The sequence below is a fragment of the Linepithema humile genome, chromosome 7 (assembly GCF_040581485.1).
Source record: "Linepithema humile isolate Giens D197 chromosome 7, Lhum_UNIL_v1.0, whole genome shotgun sequence".
NCBI lineage: Eukaryota > Metazoa > Arthropoda > Insecta > Hymenoptera > Formicidae > Linepithema > Linepithema humile.
In genome coordinates, this window is record NC_090134.1 from 9,001,765 (window position 1) to 9,021,741 (window position 19,977).

The following is a 19,977-nucleotide window of genomic DNA, read 5'->3' on the forward strand; positions in this document are numbered from 1 at the left end:
ATAAAACATTTATAAAGAAAAGTTCTAACTGGAATATGAAAATGAAAGTGCTATGCTCTGCTACTTCTTATTTAAATAGTTTAACGGGGTCAGTTTATGCTAGAGATCATCTCTCTCTTTCTCTCTCCGGTGAATTTTTTGTGATCATTTTATTGTATCATTATTTCTTGCATTTTGGCGATTATAAAACAACCAGTCGAAGGATTAAAAGCGTTGAAAATCAAAGTCAGAATTGTGTACTACAATTTTTTATTTTCCGAAACCAGAAGAATCATAGTTTCCAGTGATATTCTAGATAATAAATATGCAGCAATAAATATCTGCGAAAACATCATAAATTTCAAGACCAACTGGCGGAACCTTCTGTATCTGTCAACCGCATGCACTTTCTGCAAATTCTTTCTTTCTCTCTTTTTGGACGAAGATCTGAAGAAACAATATGTTCAACTCTTGTCCTGTGCATCATGATTTCTCATCGTTAATTCAGTCCAAATATAAAGTAGAGAGGACAGCATTCGGCTTTCTTTCATCGCTTCTATTATCCCTCTAACGCGCGTCGCGCGCGTAATATAACGCGCGACGACATAAAATCGTTAAACCCGATCAACGGCGGAGAAATTACTACTAATAATAATTCTATGATGAATTAAGGAATTAAGACGAGAGAAAGGGATGATTCATAAAACTAACGGAAAGTAAATGGCGATAGCTTTTTAGTATCCTGAAATGTGACGTCATAACGAGACTCCTGACACCATGCCGTAACAAAATATTACACGTCGAACGTTTGAAGAAAAATATAGTAATATAAAAAACAATACTGTTCAAATAGATGCACGATTTTGATGCTTAGATCGATGCTGATTTAGCATGTAAAATTTCATTGTATTTTATACGTATCTATTATTTATTTTAATATCGCACTCTGCCGAAATGATTCTTAGAATTACTGCACAGTTGTGTTCGCGAAAATTTATGAAGCATCAGAGTATCTCGTAGCTATGTCGTTTATTATCAGAGAGAAAAACTGAAAGTGCAATGCATGCCCTACTTTCTAGGAATATGTTATTGTATTTTTTTTATACGCATGTGTTTTTTTTTATCGCACGCGTATCACGTTATAATAGCGTCTTTATATTATTTTTAAGACAAAAGCAGTTGGCCTCGATAAGTCAGTGTAGTTATTTATGCAAGCGTAATTTATAAACAATCGCAATTAAGGCTTTGAAAATTTGCGGAAAGCGATTTGTGTGGATTGTTAACTGTCGAAAAGGCGTATTGGACAACGCGAGCTACTGAAAACCGCGCCGAACTCTATCGAGTTGTACAAATTGAATCTTACAAGTGTGAAAATTCGACGATTAACACATCGCAAAGAGAAGGGTAATTACGCAATCTTATCGTCAAATCGTTATTTCTATCTTGTGATTCACGATTAGAATTAGCATCGAATCAAGCATCATTTTGTTTTGCAATCTTGTTCTTCTTTTTTCTAAATCAAAAATGCGCGCGAGGATGTAAAGTGCTACGCGTAATGCACGTTTAAATACGATTATACGATCAGGAGATTAGCGTACGAAGCAATTATTTATGTTTCATTATCATTCCGGATTGAATATCGCATAGTGCATCTTACAGCGATTCGCACGCGATGTAATCTAAATTGTGTTATGTCAAACACTGAATCGACATTTCCGCGATGTTGTAAGCGATAGTTCAATAATCATTCGGATAAATGTGTCCCGGTTAGACTGTTAAAGCGAACAAGTGATATATGTGCCTCAATACTCGACCTTGCAATTGGAGAGCGAATCCTCGTCCGACGATTTGGGAAACACGTTTTCCCCCCGATCGATATTTCAAGATAACAGACTAGTGTCAACGAAGTCTGGTGTTTTGCTCGATTACGCTTTCGCGCTTCATCATACATTTTGCACATCTTTATTTTGTTTGCAAGGCTCTTGTTTTCTTTTTTTTTCTAAATCAAATGCAATCGCAATGTAATGCCCAGTCTAGAAGGACGATCCTACTTGTGGCTCATCCGAGTGAACAGTTTGATGGGTGAAAATTACACTAAAGTTGGTTTTCGATCATATCAATCTATTATTAATTGGATAAAAAAAATTATTTGGTACGGTTGATACGATTAAAAGCCAACTTCAGTATAGTATATATATATGTTTTTAACCTGTTAAACTGTCCACTCGGAGATAAGGACATAAGAATCACGTCTTTACAAACTTTACAAATGCGCTTAAAAAATCACGATCATTGTAATATCATGTCGATCAGATTTCTATACGTTGACAAACCGCGCCTAACACTTGGGAGCTGTGCAGACCTTCGGACTCGGCTAATTGCACAAAAGTCATCGCGTTCGGTTTCGCGCAAACGCTACGCGTCGTTCTGAAATCTCTACGGACCGTCGTTTAATTATACAGATAACATTGAATGTTATCGCAAACTCGAGTCATATGGTTATGTTTAGCGCTTAATAGAGAGTGTGAGAGATTTATGTTCTTTTTTTAAACATATTTACGACAGTATGTTTGAAAAACAACGAGATAGATATTACATTAATTCATTGATTAAATGTAAAAAAAAATCGTTCGTTTTATTCAAAAGTCCATCAACGCGTGAATTGATTTTTAAAGATCTGTTTTTGGAATAGTCTCGAGAATCCTTGTCACGGCTGCTTGAATAAGTGTTATGTCATCATAGTGAGGTCTCTTTCATTGGAATTTTCAATTTTGGAAAAAAAAGTCGCAGAAATCAAGGTGAACAGTGAATCATTGCTACTTGTTTTAAACCAAAAGCTCACATATGACCTCGATATTCTATTAGCGAATGCGACAGAAATCAAGAGCAAATCTTTGTGCAAATTATTGCGTAAAACATTGTAAATTTTTACACGCCAAATTCCTCGGAATTTGCATAGTCATATTCGATTGTCGATGTTTGACGGACACGAGATTTTCTATCGTTTTCGGATGCTTCGACCGTTCTTCATCTTCCCTATCATCTTTAAATCTTGCAAACCACTCGAAAATTCGTGTACGAAATAGATAATCGTTTCCGTAAACTTGTGTCAAGATTTAATAGGTTTGCGCCGCGAATTTTAAAACAGAACTTGGCTTGTTGCTTCGTTGCATTATCGTGACACAAGGTGCTGCACACTAGCTTAGTCAATTCTACCGCTATAATTCGTATGACAGATGTTTGACACTCATAAAAAATACCAATACCTGTCAAAGTAAATATGAAAATGCCAGTAATTGTCAGTAGATGGCGCTTATCAAAGAATTAAAAAAAAATTATCCCGTTATTATACATTCTGTAGCGTTAATTAAAAATTTTTTTCTTTTTTTTTTTATAGTACATTATCTTCGATTCTAGGAACACAAAACGGAAATCACACGGTTATGTTACGTTTAACGCTAAGCATGCAGCTAGACGATGCACTTGTATTATGAACAAAGAATCGCTGATGAGCTGGTAAATCGTGTTAAAAATTGCGCGGAGCATTGTTGAATTTTCACGGCTCAATGAGGAGATGCTCTTCGATCTCATCTAGCGACTCAGTAACATTGCGAAGTGTGCGTCATCATATTTGCTCGAGGCTTTTGATACGACCCAATAAAATTGGAGAAGACAGCAAACAGTTAAGACCAGGTGAAAACACCGTGTCGCTGTCACAATGTCTATATGTCGTAGCACCGCGACAGGGAAGCCGAAGGTCAATCGCATATTATCGTGGAGCACTTCTGAGGCTCTTCGATCCCCGGGGTGCCACGCGTGGCGCGAGGCGAGACGAGGCGAGGCAAAGGCGAGGCCTGGTGAGGCAAAGCAAAGCGAAGCGAGGGCGAGGAGGTGAGATGAGGTGAGGCGAAGCGAGATGCATCTCACGGCGCGGCGGTGTAGCGTCGGAAGGAAATGGAATACGTACCTCTGCGATTGAATGGCCGGACCCGTACGGCAACCTTTATTTTATCCGTAGCCATGGCTTTTGCACACCGGTAACGTGCGCACCTCGTATCATACGATCGCGGAGAACCGTTCGGCGTAGTTACGTGCACGTGAATACGTCAACCCTCGCACGAATTCACACGTATCGCTACATTATTCTCAACCCATACCGTGAGCGTGTCATCTTTCAAAACGACACTACGTCTACACTGAACCCCCCTTGACACACTTCGCCATATTGCTGAAAATTCGTGCACCAGACAACGACAGCTGTCCTTATCGTGGCTATCGAGTGAGAATGGTTCTGGGAATCGCCGTCAGGAACGCTCGCGGTTCGATAAGCAGACGACGTCACAACGCTACCGCGTAAAAGTTGCGAACGATCCTGCACGTCATTAGTTGATACGCAGCCGTCCAGCCGCAGTCCAATCGCTCTGCGGTGAAATGGACGCGACGAACGCGAGTTACGCGTGGCGGAAGTCGGTACGGCGGCCAACCACTTTCTCGCTCTTTTGGAACTAGCGGGAGATGATTGGCCGCCGTACCGATTTCCTCCACGAATCAGCGCGTCCTGCGTGCAGAAGCCTTAAAACTTTGGATTTAGTGCTACCAACATCGAAAAAAATTCGTCTTTATATCTCTAGTATTTCGTAACTATTGGAAGTCGTGCTTTTGATATATTGTGAATTAAAAATTGACAGTTCTTAAACATCTTTCAGCTTGCTGAACCTTCTCGTATCACAGGAATTGATATTAGCAATTATTAATTGCCAATCGAGTTGCATTGAATTTAATTGAAACAATTATACGTTAGCCATGAAAATATATTTTTCTTACGCACATGTCAGCGTATTTACAGCTGATTCATGTTCAGATATGCAACACAGGTTGTGTTAGGTATGTGTATAAATAAGTTTGGCGGTATTTTGTCTACCTTGAATTTACAAATTTGTAAATTTTCAGTGATTAGCATGTCAATAACATAAACGCAAAAATTAATGAAGAAGTTTTAAGACATTGACAAGATACAATTACGAAAATGATTGTGAAATTGGAAAAGATAATCAGTTGTTCCTCGGAACATCCAATGTATCCTGCTACGAATCTTCTGCAATGTAATTCAGAAAATTGGAAGGCCACATGGCGATGTGCCAAACCGGGAGAAATGCTGGCTCATGTAATCTTTCAGCTTGCTGAACCTTCTTATGTCACAGGAGTTGACATTGGTAATTATCAAAGTTGTGTAGTAATTGTTACTGGATCTACATCATCTGAACCTGACAATTGGATGGTTATAGTGAACTATAAGTTTATGACAAATGATGAAGCTGCGAACAATAAGTTTAAGGACCAAGTACAATTATTTACCAGAAGAGAATTAAATCCAGACACTTTAAAAATTAAATTTGATCGAATAAAAGTCACTTGTATGCAGTCGGCAAATTTAAAAGTATTGTTTGGACTGTCATACATAATTTTGAGGTCAGACTCTACAGTTGATTTAGGCTTAGATGTATTTGGTAAGTTTAAATTGAAACAACCACATATTTTGAAAACACCTTTGGAAATGATGAAGGAAAAGATTCTTGATAAAGCAAAAAATAAAAAGACGGATTATAAGGAAGAATTATGTAAACAAATAAAAAAGGATTCAATGGAAAATTTTATTAAAAGTCAAGAGGAACAGAAACCAATGAAGAGACCTTTATTAGAAAAGTTAGAAGCTGGAAAAGTTGATGAAGTTTTTAGAAAAAATGATAACGACAAAACACTTGGTAAAAGTCCTGAAAATGTGAAAAATACATCAATTGGAACAACAGTTGCCAGAACTCCTTTTGGAGATATTGTGCCATCAATAAATACTGATACTAATAAAAATGATACAAAAAACTCAATTCATAGCCCGTCAAATTCTAAGAAACGGTCTTTAAGCAAATTAGAAGATTCATCAAATGCAAACGTTAGTGAAAAGAAAAGACAAAAATGCTCTAAATGCATGGAGAGTTCGCAGGATCAATTGTGTAAAACTTGTCAACGATTACCACCGCCTACAAACATTGAAAATACTACGAAAACAAATAATATTGTAAAACCTAAAAAATCATTTAAAGAATTGCTTAATAATGTTACATTTTCTCTCAGTGGCTATGTTAATCCACAGAGGGATGAAATTAGGAGAAAAGCTCTTAATATGGGTGCTCGATATATACCTGATCCCAATACAACTAATAAAAAATGCACTCATTTGATTTGTGCTTTCAAAAATACACCAAAATATCAACAATTTAAGAATCATACCAAAATTGTCTCACACACCTTTATTGAAGAGTGTTTTGATAAAAAGACGAGGTAAAAAATATTGCATTACAACTTCTGTAGAGTTATAAGAAAATTTACAGATTATTTTACAGATTTCCTTGGCGACGGTATGCTTTAGATCAAAAGGATAAACTTCAACCTGAAAGCGAAGAAGAAATTGTTGGCAGTGAATTGGAATCTGCATATGACTCAGACACTGATGCCGAATATTGATGATTGAATACGTTTAAATTAATCCTGTATCTTTTGATTATATATTGATAATTGTATTTAAAATAAAAAAAAAATATATTTTTTCATGCGTGCATGCACAAAAACACACATATATTTTTAATTAATAGGAAAAATCCTATTCCAATTAATTTGAATTCAACTTTCTCCAACTACGAATCAAATTCCACTGACTGTGCATTACGGCTCGCCGGAAGTGTTGGCGATACACGCGTTTTTGGATCTGCAGTCTTTCCGCCTCGACACTTCCTTCCAACTGGTGAGCACCAGAGGATTGCATTTGCTCGTGTAAAAGGATTCGCGAGATTTATTGCCGCTACGGTTCTTGCACAATCTACCGGATGACGCAAAATTTTCGACTTTACGTAAAGACGCCTTCGATGCGTTGCCGGATACTTTCCCTTTCTTCGTTATCAGATAATTACGAAGTAACACGCCGCTGCATTTCGGCGAGAGTTCGAGAGCACCTTTCGGGAAAGTTTTATTAGTTTCTACGCGTCGCTTTTTCATGTTTCTATTCCCTGCAAAGAAATATATATCGACGTTTGGGTTGTTTATTACAAATTTATATTACTAAATGATAATTTGTGTTATTATTTCTGTTTTTATTTTAAGTAGATTAAAGACAATTCCATTAGCTGCAATATGCATTACCGTGCGTTTCCTCTTTGACAATTTCGTTTTCAGCAAAATTTTTGTCGAAGGCAATTTCTGATGATTGATTCTTCTCTATATCGTCACAAAATCTTAATTTTAAGCAGGGATTTCCTATTTTATCTGTATACTGCGATGCCATCACATGGTTCGAAGCTACATGCTGCAATAAAAATTGAGAAAATTTATAATAATTTTAAAACTGTTACATTTGTTTCACTGTTAAATTCTCTACCAATTTCTGAAAGATTTGATCCTCTTTTTTGCATCTTGATGCCAGACTATTTAAAATATCCTTGGTATACACATTTATCTTTTTAGTAATACTTGACAACTCATTATATTCAAGTTTAAGTTGTTTGACGAGGTAACTTTCAATTTCTGAAATCGGTATATTATGATCGATCATATTTTTGCTTAAAAGATTGCAAGACACTCCCACGTCCTTGATCAAGACAGCATCGGTTCTGTTACTTCTGTAACAAGTTAATTTTCCGTTTAACTCTTCAATGACAAATTTATTAAAAGGTCAGTAAAATAAAATAAAGAAAGCAAAAGTAATATACTAAATTAATCATTTCAAAACCATCAGTTCTAGCAAGAATAAAATGTCTTAATTAAGCGTTTTTAAAAATTGAGAAATAAGATTTTATCGTTATTTCCACGTTTTGTATCAAATCTCCACGTTTATAATTAAATAAATTATACCTGTAGTAGGGAAATTCACAATAATCGACTTCACGTTCAATATTATTCATTCTTTGTAAAGATTTATTCTGAATTACTGCAAATTTATCGCATACGCTGTCCTTTACTTTTGTCGGATTTAACGGTATCATCGAAGTATATCGAGTAGTTAAATTTTTATGTTGTTGCGAGAGAAAAACGTGCTTGGAACCTTCTGTACCGGAAATTGCCGAGTATTTCCTTCTCGCCGACATAATTCCAGTAGATGCATCGCCCGCTTCCGGAGAAGCGTTAATTGCGCACATCTCGAGAGAAAAATTTTATTAATTAGGCGCGCACAGAATCATACTTAAAATAATATACATTTATTACATTTATATATCGCATTTTGTATTAACCACAATTACCTAAAAAATTTGCGCAAAAGTGAGTGTAGCGTCGCAACATGGGAAGCACATCGGGAAGACAAGATTGTTTATTCATCGAGTAAACGACCGATAGGATTTATTAATTTATAAATTCATCGATTGTATGTAATTACCGAGATTCTAAACTTTCTTCGGCCCACCGAAAAACATAAACAGGTACCATATTTTTGTCTCGGCTGTGCCTCAGATGCATCCATCACATCGTATTAAAATCGTGGTATTACCGATTAATTTTAGAAAACGAGGAAATTAAATATTTTCTTTTTTGATTTAGAAACAGGGTTAAATTTGTCTTTCGAAAAATCGATCGAGAGTAATTTTCAGCCGTGATCTATGAGCAACTTCGTTGTCTCTATATTCAAAGATTCGAAAATTCGTTCTTGCGACTTTTCCATTATCTTGAAATCTTTTTTTAAATTTTTATTAAAAAATTACATATGTTACATAAAAATAATTATATATATTATATAAAAAAATTAAATTAAATCATATTTGAGTATTAATTAAAGTTTGAGTGTCAATGATGAAAGAGATATCTTTGGAGACCCAAAAATATGTTTCACGTAAAGGAATGTTAAAATAAATTATATTAAAGTTTGAGAGGTCTCTTATGGTCCCTAGTAATCAAGACTTGTTAATTTCAGGATGGATTTAATTAAATTTAATTAAATTATTTATAAATAAGGAATTCTACGCCACTGACGGCTTATTTTCACCGGCCGACAACCACACGACGGCGATAGCGGCGCTACCAGATCGATGTCTTCGTAGCTTTCAGCACCCGAGGCATTAAATCTTCTATTTCATACATAAATTAATTTGTAAAACGGATAATTGACTGTATTTTGACAATAAAAAAATAAAATTGCTATGTGGAATAATTATATCAATTCCATCAAGTCTATGTAAAAAACAGAAGGTTTTTCTTTGTTGCGGCTCTGTTTTTCGACAGTTGTCCTTCTTGAATTGTTCCGTAAAGTCTTCACGCTTTCTAAACCCCAATATAACGATAGTAATAATAGCAAAGAATACCTGAATACAGTCTAATTTTTATTTCAATCCTTTTTCTCTCTGTTTGCGATTTTTTTCAAGGTTCTATAAGTATCTAACAAAATTCTCACATTGTAGAATCTACGGGCCCACAAGGCCCATTTCATATACATCACTGTGCCAGCAGTCGGAGAACGGGTTGTAACATTGCGGACCCGCAGTCGTCGGCGTTCCGTTCGCCAGCCGTCATCGGATCTACTCTTCTATCGGTCCCTTTGCCATCTCGCTCAAGGATGTGCATCTCAGTGTAAAAATTCGTCAACCACAGAATCGAAATATACCTGTGTCGTGCGTCGGACTCCTCTCGAAGGAATTATTTTTGCCGCGGCGATCGGGGTCCGGTGATAGCGGTCCCCGAAACCGCGATGTCTTTACACACCGCGGTGGTCACGAATCTGACTTGAGAGCGTGAAGAAAATCGATTATCGGTTGTTTTATTACCAGTGTTCTAAAAAATGGATTGCTGCTTGATAAAAATATTAATCTCTTAATAATAATAACTGGATCGGTTAATTAGCAAAATATTAAAATACTGTTATTTATTAATATTGTTATTATTATTTATTATTTGCGAATCGGGAGAAAATTACCGCTAGTCGTCATCGCGAATCTCGGGAGAGGTTATATACGGTGTGTGCGCAATGTCGAGAATTCGAGTGACATTCTCGCATCTCCGATTTCTGAATTCATCCCTTCGCTTCTGACGATCGATTGGAGGATCGAATTGAAACAGAAATACGAGAATAAATATTAAATCGACACCGAGGAATGCGTGAAAGCTCGCTGGATCAGTGAAAGCGCAGTGGTATATATCGCAGAAGCTGAGGAGTAGAAAAGATGCGAAGAGAGGAACCGAAGCTCGACGGGGAAAACATTAACAATGATGAGCGTCGCATTTGTAGTTGAAAAACAATCACCAACACCATCAACATCATACTGAATAATCTGTTTCTGTGCGTCGATATTGAACTGAATATCTTCAGATTACTCGTGTCTAATTATTGATAAATATTGATTTTATTTGAGGCACGGAGAGATTGACTGGATGGTGTATTTAAGATTAATGAAGTGTGTAAATACTGAGTGACCTGTGAGATCGCGAGTCGATGCGGACCGGATGAGATGTGTCGAATGGAGTAACGCTGGGATTTCTCGCAGATCATCGTCATCGTGGATCATCGATGTAGCGCGATGTCGACTTGGTGGTCTGTCGTGGCGATGGCGCTGTGCCTTTGGATGAGCGCTGGTGAGTTTAATATAATATATAAAATATATGGATGTAAAAAATGGTAATTTGAAACACGCGCGATAAGTATAAATATTTATAGAGTACAATACATGCATATGATCTCAGTTCGAGAATTCGGAAATCTTAAAATTCTGAAAGATTTATAAAATCGATAAGAATGAATAAAACAATAAGAATGAAGGAAATTCGCATTAATTGCGAAATCCAGAGATTCCTCAGAGTATTTACGGGCATTCCGTGGAGTGGAAGATATTTCATTGTGCAAAACCTCATCTATATTTATTAAATTCACATCTTTCTAAATAAAACGATTTCCGGCTACGATTTCTAATCTATCTTTCCGCAACAAGTAAACATCTTTACGATATTCATGATAATTGCAGATCAGATAATTCTAAGATTACTTTTAATTACTTACTTTTATCTCTACATCGAAAATAATTATTAACGTCCGCATGACATGTTTTCAAAAAAATGAAAAAGAATATCTGAGATGAGTTCTTCTTTTATGTATGTAGAGAAAGCGGCGCGTATTCAGATATGTGTATTAAAGCAACCATTGCCATATCATTAATATTATCGGAACGCATTTTTTTGTTTTTTGTTTTATTTGGAAGATGATTTTGTTATTCGCGCAAAACAGCAATATTCTTGCGCGATTGCAGATACGAAATCACAGCATTACGTTCGACGCCGCAGATCTTGCATACGCCAACGATTCCTTTCTCTCTTCAGCTCAACTATGCTATAATAGTTACCTTGCTGTGTAATAAAATATCTTTTGTGTAGTAACAGTTTTGCCTGATCGATTTCATACAGTAACTTTATTCCTTTTGAGATTAGCTTTTCGCATAAGAAAATCGCAGATAACTTTTGATATTCGAAATTGATATATTTTTTAATAGTCTTTAAATATCTGCGATTCTTTTCGATAATTAAATAATTGATAATTGAATCAAAATAAATTGAACGTGACAGAAATGCATTTAAATTATACATTAGTACATATCACATCTTTTATTGATTCTGCACACGTTTGATATGATTAATTCTTCGTAGAATAATTAACTGTACATATAGCCAGGAAATACGTGGTTTTGCTAATAATTGTGGTTGCTTCGCTGCGAGCTTTTTATTCACGCTGAAAGCGTTATTCAGCTATCTTTTTCGTACTTAACATTTTACAAATTTATGTTTTAAATTATAAAAAAACTCTTCTTGTTTTAATTTTAGTTTTAATCATTTTATCAAGATATTTCAAGTTTTAAAATTTTCTCATAATTTGAAAAATATTATATTTTATAATATTCTTCTAATATAAATTTTTGAAATTGAACTAGAAAATTTCAATCTTCTTTCGATATTCTATAAACACAAATACTTGTCTTTTTTAATGTCAAAATTGACAAATTGCAGCCTATCACATGCGCAAATTCCAGCATGCCAATAATTCAGTGAGCATACGATTGCTGGATTATTAGAATTTCTCGAATTACATAGTTTGAATGTTTGAATATTATTGAAACGATTGAATATATTCTAGAAATCGGTAGAAATAACAGCACATTGTGCTGCACGCACAGTAGCTACCGGAAAAATAAAAGCGGACAGTCTACGCATGCCAAGAATGCTTTGATCTCATAAACCCTCTCTCTGCATTCCTGCTGCTTGATACGGTACAATAGATTCCTGTGTGTTTTTTCCAACCGCAAAATGATTCCAAGATTCCACTTCTACTTGAAAAGAAACTCAATTTTTATTAATTTCTCCAAACAAATACAGTTGTTGCAAACATAACATGTTTCCTTCGCACTGTCAATACTTATTCATACATCGAAAAGAATGAGAGGCGGAAAGATAAATAAAATCTTTTTGCGAAAGTCGCGAAGGTGTCGTAAAAGAGTAAAACGGTACTCGAGGAAGGCCGAGGGAAATACGCGCAAATGACGAGGACAAACTTTATTCGCAGCACGGTAAAGCAGCGAACACGATCACATACTCACGCGACGCAGGTATTAATGCATTGCACCTGGCGGTCGTACAACCACGCCGCAGACACTCGACAAAAAACCAGCGGTTAGACTCTACAATGAGAGTCCGCCTCGGCTTGATCCTTTTCAAAGGCGAGAATAATGTTTGCATTCAAAACACCGTTTCGAAAAATAATATAGATGATTACACAGTAATTATCATTCAGTTGATAATTCTTTTTAAAATAAACAAGTCAATACGGCACAAATATTTCTTTGAAATTAAAAATTAAAAAATTGCTCGGCGAAAGGTACGGCATATTCATTATTGGACTCTTGTGCGTATAATCTAAGTTATTTTTTTTTTTATAACAAATTAAACTATTAAATTAGAGTTCGAAATAAAAACGCTATTATTTTTAATCAAGAGAGATGGGAAATGCGAAGAGTCCTTTAAAATTTTATCAGTGTGGAATTTTGCGAGTTAACAACATCCAAGTACAGAGACAGTTGTATAAACCGGGTCACCAGACACCGAGCAAGAACCCATACCCAACCTTCACTGACACCAAGACTCGTCGACCATGTCAACGAAATGCGTTTCTACTGACTTGTAGAATTCCTCGCAATAGCACGGACTTCGTGCCATCTTCTTTGCACTAGAGACGTATGATTTATTGGTTACGTTGCATTTACTCGCGTTGCAAGTTATTTAGATTTTTCTCAATTTTCTGGTTTCCGCGAAACAGGTTTTAAAAAAAGTTTAATTAAGTTCTACAAAGTAGTATAAATATGCACTTGAAGCAGTAACCTGAGAAAGGAAGAGAGAGAATCCAATAATGAATAAATAAAGATACGTTCAAAAATAATGTATACACATTACGAAAATAAAATAAACCAGTCGAAAAGTAAAATTTATTTAAATGAAGCGTTTGCATCAAGAATTTATTTTTCTATGTCATAATGTATTTTTTAATTGTTATTATAACATTTACTAATTTTTTATTAGCAATGATGGAGCAATTTGGTCTTTAATTTTTATGACGAAATTTTTCTCGCGCATAGGCAATTTAAACGCAGTAAATAAGCTCATCAGCATAGCGGTTGCAAAGGCGGCGATTGTTATTACAGCGTGATAATAGATTTGCTTATGAACAAGTATTCTTCTCACCAGACAAGAATCGCTCCCAACCAGTTCTAAGCAACTCTTCGGCGCTTTTGCGGACTATTTACTGCACTCGTTTATGTTGCAAATGCGCTTTCCCCACGACATTACATTAGGCAGAAACTTCCGGCGTCGTAAGTGATGAGTGTTATAAACTGTAGCTTCATTGTCACGATTATCTTAAAAATCTTTGCAAGATGTTTCGTTAATCGTGTTCTTCCTCTTTGATTAGATCTCCACAATTAATAATTTAAAATCTATTTTTTTATGTCATAACTCAGCTATTATTATGTAGCTATCAAACATTACAAGTGAAATTTTGGCTAATAGAAGGACCTAGCATTCACGAAAGATGTCATTAAGATGAATGCTACCTGCTGTAAATATAAAGTATTTATTTATTAAATTATGTCTATATGTAAATTTAAAAATTTCTTAAAATTAAATGAGAAAATTGCTAAATTTTCTATACGAATTGTTCTATCAAATCTGACGTATTAAACATATTATTAATTTCACATATGTACGATTGCATACAATAACTTGTACAAACAAATCGTATATTACTGACAATGAGAAAGATTTATATAACTCGTCAGTTGTTATTTTTAGTTGTAACATAGATAAGATTGTCGCAATTAAACATGCGATCAGTAAAACAAACATTAGCTCTGAGGATTTTATATAAAATCCTGACAAAAAAAGCAATACATTTAAATAAAATAAAAGTAGGACAGATTAATGTTTTATATAGCTTTTTTCAATATCAATTATTTTTTTACGCCACCCACATAAAAGTTTGAATAAAAATCAGTTTTTATTTTTAATTAAACCAATTTTCAATTTTTCTACTTCTATTCAGAGAAAATAAATTGGGAACATTTAATCCGGAGTTAAAGAGTCGTTTTCCTCTTAAGATCAAGTGGTATTCAATGTCCTATTTCGTGGTAATTCTGGAAGCGGATCTTGAGCCTTCTCGAGAATATTACGTAAAGATCGTTAAGACATGATCGCGCTTCGTCGACTCGCCGGCTTGATTTTTCGAGTCTCGAAAGCGTCGTCGCGCATGAAAGTGAAGCGTCACGCCGGGGAATATTTAAGGACCGACGATGACCTCACCAGGTGAAGTGAAAGTTCCCTGGTTAGCTTCGGTTCGGCTCTCGGTTCCCTACAGCCGAGATGGCGGGAACAAAAAGGCACGGTCTCTTTCGGCACCCATAGTATACCCCGGAAATAAGCGCGCTCCAATGACGTCACGACCTTGGCCGATACCGTCAAGAACTCCGCAATTTTTCGGTTTGCAATCTACGTTCGTTTACAGAAAATTAGTACACGAATATTAGATCTTTAACTATTGAATTTGTTTTACTTTTTTAATAATACTGAAGCACATTTTCTAGAAACATATATGCATTCATTTACTTTCCATTGGAATAAAAAATATGATATATCCTACAAGCCAGTCATAAAAATGGTAATTAATAAGATAGCTTAATGATTACAGTTTCAGCAACGATCGGAATGATCGTTCCTGGAACGATTTAAAATATTCGAAAGGCGAAACAAGAGATAATCGCATCTGGTTAACGAGGAAACATCGCTCGAACTCGCAGACTCGGCTTCGCAATCCACCAACGACGGAAATCGAGTGGTTCACTTTCAGATCCTGTTGCACGTCTCGCGTTACTTTATCGGTATACCATTCGCCGTGAATCATACGAAAACTGCACCTGCCGTCGTTGCATATCGCGCTCTAGAAATCCTCCTATCGTGTATAGAGTCAAATAGAAATCGTCTCTTTCAATTTCAGTAAAGCATAAAGTCTTTATTTTACTATCGAAATAGAAATTACAAAATTCAAACTTGCAATTAATTAGGTGATCTGGTGATCAATTAAACTATTATTAAATGACATGATTTATTATTAGATAATAATGCACGATTAATTTACAATAAATATTTTTTAAATTTAAATTAACAATTGATAAACTGTCCATATTATCATGTCTTACAACATTTACGTTTATCGTGTGATGATATCCAACGAAAGGATACGTCGACAATGCGGCAATTTGCCTCTACATGAATAGAAAATTATACGAATCAATACATTAATGTTGATTAACGATGGCAAATAATCAAGCGAGTGCATCTTCGCTCGTCCAATTAATTTGCGATTGACGGGCAGTTGATCGATTTCCGGGTTTTCGATACACCTGTCTGTGTCGAAGCGAAAGCTCTCGCCAGAAGAACGAGTTCGATGCATAAATCACGGGGTCGGACTTTCTAGCCATTAGCGATGGCTCTAGCGAGCTGCTGTCTGCCTGGAGTCATCAACGACGTGCTCGATGATCTATTCGTCTCTCGAAAGATGAAAGCTTTAATATTTTGCAGTTTGAATGAAATATATCACTCCATAAAAAATAAGGAACGCTTTTCTTTTTACTCTTCGATTTTAGCTTTTTAGAGTTTTTATTCGAAAAGTATGGAATAGTAACAAGAATTGGACGATTTCTTGAAGTAAGCTTTATGCAAAAAGTGTGTAAAATTAGAAATGTTATCTGCGGAAGGAAGGCGCTTTCTGTTCTGTTTTACTCGCAGTAATTGCCATATCGAGTCGGTCTCAAGGATCATCGTGAAAGGATTGAAACATTACCCGCTCTTATCTGTCTGCCTTTCAGAATCTTTTCACCCTGAGATGACAACGCACTTTTCTTTAACTTGAATTAACTGTAACTCTTCCTGCAAGACGCATTACGCATAGTTCAGTTTTTTTTTTCGAATTAAAATCGTTACTCTTGCGAAAGCAAAATACTTCTTATCTCGTCTTGCACAAAGAATAATTATATCGATCTGTTCTCAAGGATCATTGTGAAAGGAGATTGAAATTATATCTGTCTACCTGTCTCTCTAGACAGATCCTGTCACCCCGATGAATTTTCCTGCACATTGAATTAATAAAACACATTGAATTTTCCTGCACATTAATAAAAAGAGCGAACTCGTTCTTCAAGATTTCTTCAAATCATCAACTACTTCTGAATAAAAACACTGTACTTGTCGAAGAACAGTGTCTCTTTCTCTTTGCTCTGCAAAAAAATTGTTACAAAAGGAAAATTGTGAAAGAGCCATTGTGAAAGGATTGAAATTGTTCGTCTATCTCTTTCATTATACTCTCCCCGACGATAGCGGAGTTTCTCTCAAAAGTAATTAACAAATTGGGGCAATTTAACCGCAATTCTTCAGAATTTCAAACGCGCAGGATTTTCAATGCTATTTTCCACAACGTGGGGTTTTTATTTGTCCCAAATTCTTGCTCCGACAGCAAACTCTTCTACAATGAATTATTAAACGATTCGATTAATCCTTTCCAAGATTTCAATCGCTCTATTTGCGGAGAAAAGAACGTCTTTTTAATTTCGAGGCATTTCCACCGTGATAGTTAGCTAGGGATCATTGTGAAAGGATCGAAACTCCACCTGCCTCTTTCGAAGGCCCCTCACCCCCGCGAGGAGAACAGTGGAGTTTCCTTTAACCGGTCGTTCGCGAAGTAGGGCGACCAGCCGCCGGTGACTCCGGCGAGCATTGAGATTTCAGTGTCTCGAAGGACAGCTGGTTCGCCAATGAGCCGATAGTGGTGTTCTGTATTGCATTCACGATGTTTATCGGTGTGGGTAAAGTAACCGCCAGCTGTAATGTCGATGGGATACCCATAGCTTCCTTATTATCGCAAGCGATACTTTTCAGTGATTTAAGACAGCGGCGAATACCCGGCTTTAAACAGAGTAGCAGAATACCTCGGCGGGTGTCCACGCTTATCACGCGATACGACGCCGATGGAGAAGATGCGCTTCTCTCGACGGAGAGCACACATAAGCGTATACACACAGACGGACGAGTCGTTCGGTCGCACTTTCATCGTCCCACTTTCTCCGCGTTGTTCGGCACGCATCGTCGGACTGACCACACTCCGCGCGGTCTCGCGAGAGAGAGAGAACCTTTCGCACTTTGCCGCGGCACCTTCGTGTCTCCGATTCCGTCGTCCCGATCGATTGCACGATGTTAAAAGTAGAAAACGCGCGGACGAAATCCGAGAAAGTCCGGGGTTCGCATCCGTCTTTTACATTAGAACACGTCATCGCGTTCAAAAGGACAATGGCCCGAAAGGAAACCTGTCTCGCCGGCCAATTTGGGAAAGTTGCGATCGTCGCCGGCGATGATCGACTTTACGAATCGACGTTCACGGGTCGCGTTTCAAGTATCATGCTACGTAATTTTTTAATCAACAAATTTTTTTAATAATAATTATGCTGTAGATTTTATAATTTTTATACACTTTTTAAATAATTTTTGTAGTGAAAAATCTTATAGAAAAAAATCATTACATATTGATTGCTCCATTTTTAATTATATATCTTTGGAATTAAAGCTCAAATTAAAATTCTATTAATTTACCAGAGAATCGGTTAAGATTCTTTATCAGAATCGTAAAATTAAGATCATCTTTCTCTCTCTTTCTCATTATATCACCGAGTTTGTTAGGATATTTTATTGACATTACAACATTTTTAATTGTATTCCATTTGCATTACATCAGTGCTCGAATAAATCAAGAAAAGAAGTTGCATTGTGCAGCAGAGTTACTTCATTCTGTGACAATGCAACCGCAGTTTACGGTACTATTCCACGTCATCTTGTTAACGCTTAATCACGAGTACGGTACAGACTTTTTATTTTCGTGACGCGATTCGTATCAATGTCAATCGATACGAATGCGCGATGCCGATTATGGCGATTGCGTCGCATTACAATGCGCGCTGTCTTCGAACAGCGTCTTCGAACGCGCGGCACGTTATAGCGGTATTGAAGTCGCTGCACCGTGAGAATACAGTTACTGCGCTATATTCTCATGAATAATCGCTACAATTACGGTGTGAAGGGTGAGAAGAGCGCGAAACCACTGCCATTATGAAGATCGTCATGCTTACGTTGCTCTTCGCGAAAACACGCCGCCGTGCAGAAGCGCATTGATTCGAGCACGGCTATTATTTCTAAAACAGTCACTTAATTATAATCTGTTTCCTCACGACGAGGCGTGAGACGCATTGCGAAGAGAAAGAAACATTCTTCAAATTACGTCAGAATTTTAACAATAACAGATCTCAAATCTTTCTTCAAGAAGAAGCTTTATCCAATTTTCGCTAATTACTTCGATTAACGCGATCTTTCTCATATTTATACGACGCAAGTCGGTATTTATGTTTTATTTTTTTTTTTTATAAACATCAGATATTCTGAAGGGCGGAATAGCGAAATCAGGCGAGTGGAACCGCGGCTGCAATTTATATCCGCGCAAATAAATGCACGCGGCGGAACGAAGAGCACGCAGTGCAATTAAAGTGCGATAATTGCGAGCGATGAGAAGAGTTCTACGCTCAACGCGTAAACGAAGTAAATCTGAATTTCGCGAATTGCGAACGTGCGCACTCTTGCACGATGCACTTTCTATTTCTAGTATATATGCGCGCCTTTCGCGCCGTATCAGATCGGCCGGCCGGTATCATAACGCGCTCTTGATGCGACCGTAAACGCGACCACTCGCCGTGACTTTCTATTCCGAGCATAACTCGCCGGTTCGATCACGCCTAATAAGAGAGGTCGAGGAGACGTCGATGTGTAGTTACCGCGAAATCACGGAGCGATTACTCGCCGGAGACGCGCAGTCAGGTGTAGAATGCCGCGAGGTCCTGTTATCCGATTTTCTCATTTAGCCGCGCTTCGCAAACGGCACGAAACAAAATGTGAGATTGGTAATTGCGATATTTTAGTAATGTCTTGCCTTAAAATTCGCCTCCTCGGCTATTATTCATGCGTAAGGTAGAAGTTGCGTATAGAAGAATACAGTCAGAAAAATGCGCAAAACGAAATCTTGCGCAGGGTCACAGTCTACTTGACGATATGAACTCAAAATCCAGGAAGGAATGCATATCAAGGCCGATCTCTCAGTGCGCGTTTCCACCCGCTGCTCTCTCTCATTATCGTTCGGTAAACCCGCGGCTAATTAGAGCTCGAGCGTAAAGCAGCGAGCTCGCTGCTCGCGCTCGAAACGCGCCCGCGGTCGCGAGGAATCGAAGCCGATTTGAACGGTATTTTAGTCGCGTTGTCAACCTTCCGTGACAAGGAGCCATTAATTGCTGACGAGCTGAGCTACAAGCTACAATGCCACGAATAGCCCTCAATCGGAAATTACAATTAGCA

The 19,977-nt window shown here is 37.0% G+C and overlaps 4 protein-coding genes across 9 annotated transcripts in view; 2 read left to right on the plus strand and 2 right to left on the minus strand.

Moving 5' to 3' along the window:
• Khc-73 (Kinesin heavy chain 73) overlaps positions 1-4,343 on the minus strand; it is a 35,082-nt gene extending 30,739 nt beyond the window's left edge. For 2 of the 4 annotated variants that reach the window (XM_012373014.2, XM_012373012.2), the window contains exon 1: positions 3,947-4,343. In XM_012373014.2, the coding sequence (XP_012228437.2) occupies positions 3,947-4,001 (55 nt within the window). In that variant the 5' untranslated portion in view covers positions 4,002-4,343. The remainder of the gene's footprint in view (positions 1-3,946) is intronic. The other 2 variants (XM_067359967.1, XM_012373016.2) reach the window with 2 other exon arrangements.
• The window catches only part of Cad96Ca (tyrosine kinase receptor Cad96Ca), an 85,673-nt gene that overhangs the window by 60,825 nt on the left and 4,871 nt on the right, over positions 1-19,977 (plus strand). Inside the window, exon 5 of the mRNA XM_067359976.1 lies at positions 9,414-10,581. Coding sequence (XP_067216077.1) covers positions 10,527-10,581 — 55 coding nt within the window. The 5' untranslated portion in view covers positions 9,414-10,526. The remainder of the gene's footprint in view (positions 1-9,413; positions 10,582-19,977) is intronic.
• Positions 4,531-6,606, plus strand: XRCC1 (DNA repair protein XRCC1). Of its 2 annotated transcripts, XM_067359979.1 has the most exons (4): positions 4,531-4,863; positions 4,930-5,192; positions 5,265-6,315; positions 6,378-6,606. In XM_067359979.1, exons 2-4 carry the CDS (start codon positions 5,006-5,008, stop codon positions 6,496-6,498), a joined length of 1,359 nt encoding a protein of 452 aa, XP_067216080.1. In that variant the 5' UTR covers positions 4,531-4,863; positions 4,930-5,005; the 3' UTR covers positions 6,499-6,606. The 2 variants fall into 2 exon arrangements, with proteins under 2 accessions (XP_067216080.1, XP_012228454.1); XM_012373031.2 differs by having other exon boundaries at positions 4,535-4,863; positions 4,930-6,315.
• On the minus strand, positions 6,648-9,153 carry LOC137001319 (uncharacterized). Of its 2 annotated transcripts, none has more exons than XM_067360032.1 (5): positions 8,399-9,153; positions 7,879-8,162; positions 7,406-7,646; positions 7,171-7,333; positions 6,648-7,037 (listed from the first exon to the last, which is right to left on the minus strand). In XM_067360032.1, the coding sequence occupies exons 1-5, from the start codon at positions 8,480-8,482 to the stop codon at positions 6,697-6,699; spliced, it is 1,113 nt and encodes a 370-aa protein (XP_067216133.1). In that variant the 5' UTR covers positions 8,483-9,153; the 3' UTR covers positions 6,648-6,696. The 2 variants fall into 2 exon arrangements, with proteins under 2 accessions (XP_067216133.1, XP_067216134.1); XM_067360033.1 differs by having other exon boundaries at positions 8,265-9,153.

What these genes read in the sequence shown, in the direction of transcription:
- LOC137001319 (XM_067360032.1), bottom strand. Translation starts at nt 8,482, where the DNA reads ATGGATGCATCTGAGGCACAGCCGAGACAAAAATATGGTACCTGTTTA. An exon ending in GAAGAAAGTTTAGAATCTCG is followed by an intron (nt 8,163 to 8,398) that starts GTAATTACATAC and finishes TTTTCTCTCGAG; the next exon opens with ATGTGCGCAATTAACGCTTC. An exon ending in ATCAAATCTTTCAGAAATTG is followed by an intron (nt 7,334 to 7,405) that starts GTAGAGAATTTA and finishes TTTTTATTGCAG; the next exon opens with CATGTAGCTTCGAACCATGT.
- XRCC1 (XM_012373031.2), top strand. Translation starts at nt 5,006, where the DNA reads ATGATTGTGAAATTGGAAAAGATAATCAGTTGTTCCTCGGAACATCCA. An exon ending in TGTTTTGATAAAAAGACGAG is followed by an intron (nt 6,316 to 6,377) that starts GTAAAAAATATT and finishes ATTATTTTACAG; the next exon opens with ATTTCCTTGGCGACGGTATG.